Below are 8,604 nucleotides of genomic sequence, written 5' to 3'. Positions count from 1 at the left end.
TGAGAGAGGCGGGGCATAGAGGACCTACAATAATGTACAGTATTTGAAAAAGAATGTGTTTTTTGAACATTAAAGCATGTCAACATATTCTGTTACACCAAATACACAAAATAATGATCTTTAAAATAGCATCATATGACCCCTTTAATATTATTAAGGTGGGCCTGAGAGTCTTTTACATTTATTTGACAGTGATTAAATACAAGACTAAATACAAATAAAAGGTGAACATTAATTTATTTGTGCGGGTTTTTTTCCCTAAAATATTATATAGTTTTATAGCAGGAGGTTTCATAGACTTGGCAAATTCATTTTTCAGAAGTTTGTAGGTACAGACATCTGTTGTGGGCATTCTTGGCAGTTTGAGGCTTTTAAAAATATTGTTCCTATCGATATCAAAATTATGGGACTAGACGAAAACAAGGAGATAAACACACTCTACAAACTATCCCCGCAGCATTTAGGCAGCCATTTCCAACTGATTCAAACGGGGCAAAACAAATCACCGTAGCAAATCATGATTAAAAATCAAGGAAATTTCTCTGGCATTTCTTTCTTTCTTGCCGTATTGAAAACATGCCGAACCGTGACACCACTGCATCGTATCGAACCGAACCGTGAATTTTGTGAACAGTTACACCCCTAATATATAAATAAACTGGCCTTTATTTGTGTATTATATACATGGTCCAACTTTTTGTGTGATTTCTATAGGCAGTGGCTGCTGCTGAAAGACTCAGCTATCCCGTTCTGGTCCGGTCTGCTTTTGCCCTTGGTGGATTGGGTTCAGGCTTTGCTAATAACAGAGAGGAGATGATCACATTGGTCACCCAGGCCTTTGCCCACACATCACAAGTCCTGGTTGACAAATCACTTAAAGGCTGGAAGGAAATAGAGTATGAAGTGGTGCGGGACGCCTATGACAATTGCGTTACGGTACGAAGCACCTAGAGCTGTGATTTCCCTTTTATACTGATATATTTATTTATACCTACATTCCTTCACATTTTACCAGTATGTGTTTTACCATTTGTTCTTTTCTAATTAGATTTTTTTTACATTTAGGTTTGTAACATGGAGAACATTGATCCTCTAGGAATCCACACTGGGGAGTCCATAGTGGTGGCTCCTAGTCAGACACTGAATGACTATGAATACAATATGCTGAGAAACACGGCCATCAAAGTTATTCGCCACTTGGGCATTGTGGGAGAGTGCAACATTCAGTATGCTCTGAATCCTGAATCTGAGCAGGTAATACAGTCGCTTTTATAATCTAGGAAAAATTAGTCTCGGGAAGCAGTGATCAAGCCATAATCCCATTCTTTGTGTCCTGGCAGTATTACATCATTGAAGTCAACGCTCGTCTCTCACGAAGCTCTGCGTTGGCCAGTAAGGCCACAGGTTATCCGCTGGCCTACGTGGCCGCTAAGCTCGGCTTGGGAATCCCTCTGCCCATGCTCAAGTGAGTTCTTTCATTGAAATTCGCTATTATACAGAAAGTAATTGTACACTTAAGTGTTGTTCTTTTCAAAGTTGCTTAAAAGTCACTGTTTTCCAGGAATTCAGTGACTAATTCCACAACAGCCAACTTTGAGCCCAGTCTGGATTACTGTGTCGTGAAGGTTCCTCGTTGGGATTTGAGCAAGTTCCTCAGAGTCAGCACTAAAATTGGCAGTTCCATGAAGAGCGTCGGTGAGCCTCCTATAAAAAAAAAAAGAAAACTGCATGACAAATCTGTATATTGTAATTCTCAAACCAGTGTGATGGTTAACTAAAACTATAAAAAATTGTCTTCAATTGAAATAAAATGAAATCTAAATATTAGATGGAAAAATTTAAACACAAATTTGAAGTAATAAAATGACTGAAACTGAGATAATGTAAAGCTAAATAGAAATATATACAAAATAATTATTATAAATTACTAAAACCTAATCTAAAATTAAAATAAACTGAAAATATTACAATAAAAATGATTTAAAATATGAACAAATACTATATAAAAACTGCTAAAATAATCTCATACACAATAGCAACTACATTTATAGCAGTTTTGTGCAGCAGGCATAAATTGGTTGGATTTACCAATTTTTACTTACTACAATATTTAATTGGCTGTTGCTTGCTTGTTTTTTTTTTTTAAATGATAAAAATGTAATTGATTTTATATCTGCTTCGGCAGTTACTTTAATTAACATTTCTTTAGCACCATCCTTATTTTGCTCATTTGGGAATCGTAATAATAAACCAAGTTGATGGTAATTGTAAGAGGGACTGTTAACAGTCTGCATTTGATATATTTGTTTTTATTCAAATTTGTGCATATTTAATAAGCATAGTGTGTATAGTTTAATTGTTAAAGTACTTAAAGTAATTAAGTGTATTAAAAATACTTTGTGATTTTAATATGGCAGTGAAAAAGCCAAATTTTAGTCTGTTTAGTTAGAAGGTGCTACATTTTCTGAACTCACATATCCAGTGAGTTGTGATCTCATTCAGCACTCTCTTCCATCTCAGGAGAAGTGATGGCCATTGGCCGCAGCTTTGAAGAGGCCTTCCAGAAAGCTTTGAGAATGGTGGATGAGAACTGCGTTGGTTTCGACCACACCATCAAACCAGTGTCCGAAGAGGTCTGTAATGATGTTACACATCTACCATCTCACTCAGGAGAAGTGATGGCCATTGGCCGCAGCTTTGAAGAGGCCTTCCAGAAAGCTTTGAGAATGGTGGATGAGAACTGCGTTGGTTTTGACCACACCATCAAACCAGTGTCCGAAGAGGTCTGTAATGATGTTACACATCTACCATCTCACTCCCATGTCAGATGCAAGGTTTTTTTTTGCAACAAGCTGATTAAAAACCTACATGAAAACAAAAACCGAAATATTATTTTCTCATATCCAAGGAGCTGCAGACACCCACGGACAAGCGCATCTTTGTTCTGGCAGCTGCCCTGCATGCCGGCTACACTGTTGAGCGGCTATATGAGCTGACCAAGATAGACCACTGGTTTCTGCACAAGATGAAGAACATTACAGACCATGAGAAACTTCTAGAGGCATATAATCGGGATGAGAGTGCCATGCCACCTGAGGTTTTGAGGAAAGCCAAGCAGCTGGGCTTCTCCGACAAACAAATCGCCCAAGCTGTGCAAAGGTACTCGGAAAAACTGCTGATGCAGAAAATCACAACTGTCAATTCTAGACTTGTTTTTACGAAGAATGGTTAATATGGGCTGCAGTAGACCGCTAAATCTGCTCTTTCCCCTGCTGCAGCACTGAGCTGGCCGTGAGGAAGCTGAGACGTGACTGGAAGATCCTTCCAGCGGTCAAACAGATTGACACAGTGGCCGCCGAGTGGCCAGCTCACACCAACTATCTGTACCTGACCTATCACGGCTTAGAAAGTGATGTGGTTTTCGAGCAGCCCCATGTCATGGTGATCGGCTCTGGGGTTTACCGCATTGGAAGCAGCGTGGAGTTCGATTGGTGCGCTGTTGGGTGTATTATGGAGCTGAGGAAGGTGAGCCATCCGTATTAAAGGAAAACTGACTTTTATGTGGCTTAAAATGAAGCATAAATTCATTATTTAGTGAAATTTCAGTGTGTATTTGAGAACTGTTCATTTCTCAGATGGGATACAAAACGATTATGGTGAACTACAACCCAGAAACAGTCAGCACAGATTACGATATGTGCGATAGACTGTATTTTGATGAGATCTCATTTGAGGTAAGAAATTAAATGTTAATAAAATGCTAACAAAATGTATGCTAGTAAAATGTTATAAATGCTCAAATTAATCATATGATTTATTATTATAAATAATAATAACAATAAAACATGTAATCAAATATGATTTATGAAAATAATATAAAAAATATTACAATTAGTATATTTTATTTAATTATAATTATTATAATAAATATATAATAATTATTGCATTTGCCTGCTTTTAATCACAGGTGGTGATGGACATTTATGAGATGGAGAACCCAGAAGGAATTATTCTGTCCATGGGTGGACAGCTGCCCAACAACATCGCCATGTCTTTGCATAGGCAGCAGTGCAGGATCCTGGGCACCTCACCTGAATTCATTGACTCTGCGGAGAACCGCTTCAAATTCTCCAGGATGCTGGACACCATAGGAATCAGCCAGCCCCGATGGAAAGAGCTGTCTGATATTGAGGTAAGATATAAAGATAATTCATTTTATTCAACTCTAAGGAATACCAAGGACACTCTGGAAGTGTAGTGTGAAATGAATAACCAAAGAAAGGCATAAGTTCTGCTTGTAACTTCAAATGACCCCTTGACATTTCTCTTGTAGTCTGCTGTGGGTTTCTGTGAGACGGTGGGTTATCCCTGCTTGGTGAGGCCGTCGTACGTTCTCAGCGGGGCTGCTATGAATGTTGCCTACTCGGACAGTGACCTGGAAAAGTACCTGACCAATGCTGTTGCTGTGTCAAAGGAGCACCCTGTTGTTATCTCCAAATTCATTCAGGAGGCCAAGGTTAGTCACTAAAAACAGCATTTTAAGTCTGCACAAACCGCTCCCACCTTCAGGCAGTTCCAGTTAACTGTAAAATGCATGTGTGTGTGTATGTGAGAGATGGGAGTTAATTACTAGGTAATGCTGTTAGTTGGCACAAAATAAAAAAATGGTTTGTTTGAACAGGTTTTTCCATTCACCACAGATGTTACATGAGGTGTGAATATTACACAATATAACTCTAGTTGCTATTGTTGCTCAATTTAAGAATGCATGAGATTTCATGAAAAATTCTGATTTGACTCTGTAAATTCGGCTATTATATGCAACCTGTATGACATGATAGCCATCAATCAACTGATGTTGGATATTTTTTTGTATTGTTTGTCAGTCCATATTATATTTACTTGTTCGTACTCATTTCCCTTATCTCTTACATTTTAGTTTACCCAGTGTTGTATAAAGTACCTGAAAGCCATACTCAAGTAAAAGTACAGATATCTTACCAGGAAATGACTTTGGTAGAAGTTGAAGTAGGGCTGGCCGATATAGCTAAAAAAAATTATCAACGATATAATGTTTCATATAGTTCGGTATCGATAATTATTGACTTTTTTTATAACCTTTTTTAAAACAGAGCAATAGAAATTTTTTTTTACATTTAACCACTGTATTTTTAAATTAACTCCATTTGAAACAAACAACAAATATTTTTTTTGTTTTAACAGTCAAAAACAAAATAAAAATTAAACGAATCTAATTTCTAATGTTTTATATGCAGATTAAATAGGTTAAACTTTTGGCTTGTCTCCCGAGGCCCTCCCGACGCAGGAGGGCGCAATGAGCAAAAAAATGCAGCACATTTTAAATGTTCAACGCAAGGAAGTAATAGTCTATAAAAAACGTGCCTTACGTCTAAATTATGTAGATCAAATATAATTTTGTAAATTGCATAAACAATTATGAACAAAACGGCATCACGTATTTATGCATTGCTTAATACAAAGAGCCGAATCGCCCATCACAAAGATTGCCTTTAAAAACATATGAGACGCAGTGAAAAGGAATAAACCTCTGCAAATTTGCGACATGTTTTCTAAAAGTTTAAACCGTTTTAACTTTGCATGGCTTTCTGTACATCTCTTGTGTGAGACGCGAGTGCAACAGTCATATTTGTCCGTCTAAAAATACGCTGAATATGCGTTCTGTGTGAATGGCTGTCATATTTGTCCGTCTAGAAAATGCGCTGAATATGCGTTCTGTGTGAATGGCTTGGTTTCAGTTTTAACCTAATCAAGATCTTCTCCGCATTGAGCTTCTATATTTCTCTAATATTTTGAATGAATAACGCAGCAACTGGGCATCTCATGGGCTAGACTAACAAAACATTAAACTACACTTGCGCACTTGTTTGCACATGAGCAAAGGTGTTTTTTAGGAGTCTAACTTCTAAGCGCCAGACCACTGATTCGTCAAACCTGATTTCTTGCAGTTAGTGTTCTCCTGACTATTTTGTAGCAAGTGACGAAGATGCTTAAGGGAAATGTATCGGAGTAAAAGTATACATTTTAATTAGGAAATGTAATGGAGTAAAAGTAAAAGTTGGCTGAAATATAAAAACTCAAGTAAAGTACAGATACTCCCAAGAAATACTTAAGTACTGTAACGAAGTATTATTACTTTGTTTCATTACACCACTGAGTTTACCTTTATTCTCAAAATGAATATTAATTTTCAATACTATAACTTATAATGCCTAAACTCACTTTTAGCATTTAAAACGATTGATTTTAGTGTATTTTATTTTATTGTAGACAAAATGGCGAATTAGAATATCAGCCATTTCTTGGTTTTCAGCCATAAAATGAAAATCTGGATAATCCAAAATTACATCCTTGTTAGTGTTATTTTAATATTATTTATATATGATTATAGCATTTAGTATTTTGAATAAAATTTTTATTTTCAGCTTTCATTTGTCTTTTTTGTTTTTATTATTTCTATTTAGCTTGGTTTTATTTTAGTTTTAGTATTTTCAGTTTTTCATCTAATTTTTTAAAATCTTTTTTAGTTAAGGAAAACAAATGTAATAGTTTTCGTTAACAATAACAACACTGATCCTTATGTGTAATTTGAATCCTGTAGTACTCTTTAGTAGTATTGCTGTGTTAGATATTTAAAGCTATTGTGGTGGCAGGATTTGCACTGTCAAATTTTGCAATGTTTTTTGATGGAGATATTTTGCTTTCAGGAAATAGATGTGGATGCTGTGGCCTGTGACGGAGTGGTCATTGCCATAGCGGTGTCTGAGCATGTGGAGAACGCAGGGGTGCATTCTGGAGATGCCACACTGGTGACTCCTCCTCAAGACATCAACCAGAAAACCATGGAGCGCATTAAGATGATCGTTTACGCGATCGGCCAGGAGCTTCAGGTCACCGGCCCCTTCAACCTGCAGCTCATTGCCAAGGCGAGTTTTCATTATTTAAAAAAAATATATATTTACATTTTTTTTAGCTAGGATGAGTGCATTTTAGAATATTTGGTGCTGAAACTAAATCATGTGTGTTTGTCAACAGGATGATCAGCTGAAGGTGATAGAATGCAACGTGCGAGTCTCGCGCTCCTTCCCTTTTGTGTCCAAAACACTTGGTGTGGATCTTGTTGCCTTAGCAACAAGAGTCATATTGGGAGAGGAAGTTGAGGCTGTCGGGCTGATGAAGGGGATTGGCATTGTGGGAGTTAAGGTATTGAAATCTCAGTGATGTCTGTTTTTAATGGGAACACTTGAACCATCTCAGTATTTTTTAAGATCTATATAAGCTTGATCTGCATTTGACCCTTAGGTTCCTCAGTTCTCCTTCTCACGGCTGGCTGGAGCAGATGTGGTTTTAGGTGTTGAGATGACCAGCACTGGAGAAGTGGCCTGCTTCGGGGAAAACCGTTATGAGGCCTATCTAAAAGCCATGCTCAGCACTGGCTTCAAAATCCCTAAAAAGAATATTCTCCTCACTATTGGTACTTATAAGGTAATGGCTTACTTTACAGCAAGTCGATTAATTTGAGTCTGCTCCTATTAATTTTCTTATTCCCATTACTGAAAGCTGTGGTTTGTTAATTTCACCACCATCACCATTGCTTATTCCATTGCATACATAAGGATATGACTTAACAAATCCTTAACCCTAAAATTTGCTGTTTGTGCCACAGGTAAATATACCATAAATCATGTGGTTTGTGAGGTTTACCTTAGTTTAATGCATTTTGACTTCAAATGTTTACCTGGTCAGCGATAAAACAAGCGAAACATTTTTTTATAATGCAAATTGCATATTAATATTGAAGGAGTGGCTTTAAAGGGCAATTTCAACTAAAAAGTAAACAATCAACTAGCAGTGTTCTAGCTACCTCACAGATCACTTTAGCATCCACATGTCAACATATCTAAACGCATATTAACAACTACATAGGAAGTTCCTGGAAATTACCCACAACACTATAGTATAGTGGTGCACATTTTGCGCATTCACTCAAACTTTTATTAGAGAATGTAAAAAATAGGGGTGCTCCGATTGATCGGCTACCGATCACTATTGGCCGATAATCACGTTGGGATTCTCAAAAAACTCTCTCTCAAAATGCGCAAATGGCTTCAAATCACCACACATCGCGTCTATCTATAAGCGAGCTGCACGCTGCACAGCTGACACAAGAATTGTCACTTGCACTATTGAGGCAGTGTCACATCGTCACTAAAGTTTATAAATTGCATTACTTTGTAATTCTTGCCAGTGTTTAACCATTCAGCGCTCGCACGCTCTCCTGGAGACCGTGCGCTCATGCACACTCGCAGCGCAGCGCACACACATAATGTCAGGTTCACATTACTCCGTTTGCGGTGCATATGTGGTGCGTATTTTTTCCGCGCTCATGTTAACGGATTAAAGTGTTCACCGCACACTGTTGCGGTCCGGCAGTGCGCTCTAGGAGCGGTGCGTCTGCAGCAGTGCAGAGATGGTTTCCGCACCGAGTCTATTTTTGCTGCGCTGCAAGCGCTGAATTAAAGTAACAGCGCATTGTTTGCAGTAAATATGAACATGGATTGACAC

The 8,604-nt window shown here is 37.7% G+C and overlaps 1 protein-coding gene across 4 annotated transcripts in view; it reads left to right on the top strand.

Annotated features, from left to right (window-relative positions):
- Positions 1-8,604, top strand: part of cad (carbamoyl-phosphate synthetase 2, aspartate transcarbamylase, and dihydroorotase) — a 44,133-nt gene that overhangs the window by 21,215 nt on the left and 14,314 nt on the right. For all 4 annotated transcript variants that reach the window (XM_016537520.1, XM_016537519.1, XM_016537518.1 and 1 more), the window contains exons 12-24: positions 715-936; positions 1,066-1,254; positions 1,341-1,465; positions 1,562-1,695; positions 2,521-2,633; positions 2,909-3,159; positions 3,279-3,525; positions 3,636-3,734; positions 3,968-4,192; positions 4,334-4,516; positions 6,747-6,965; positions 7,075-7,242; positions 7,342-7,524. In XM_016537520.1, the coding sequence (XP_016393006.1) occupies positions 715-936; positions 1,066-1,254; positions 1,341-1,465; positions 1,562-1,695; positions 2,521-2,633; positions 2,909-3,159; positions 3,279-3,525; positions 3,636-3,734; positions 3,968-4,192; positions 4,334-4,516; positions 6,747-6,965; positions 7,075-7,242; positions 7,342-7,524 (2,358 nt within the window). The remainder of the gene's footprint in view (positions 1-714; positions 937-1,065; positions 1,255-1,340; positions 1,466-1,561; positions 1,696-2,520; positions 2,634-2,908; positions 3,160-3,278; positions 3,526-3,635; positions 3,735-3,967; positions 4,193-4,333; positions 4,517-6,746; positions 6,966-7,074; positions 7,243-7,341; positions 7,525-8,604) is intronic.

This window comes from Sinocyclocheilus rhinocerous, unplaced genomic scaffold (assembly GCF_001515625.1).
Source record: "Sinocyclocheilus rhinocerous isolate Xijiao unplaced genomic scaffold, SAMN03320098_v1.1 scaffold185, whole genome shotgun sequence".
Taxonomy (NCBI): Eukaryota; Metazoa; Chordata; class Actinopteri; order Cypriniformes; family Cyprinidae; genus Sinocyclocheilus; species Sinocyclocheilus rhinocerous.
Note: the sequence above shows the minus strand (reverse complement) of the source record. Positions and strands in the feature narration are given on the sequence as shown.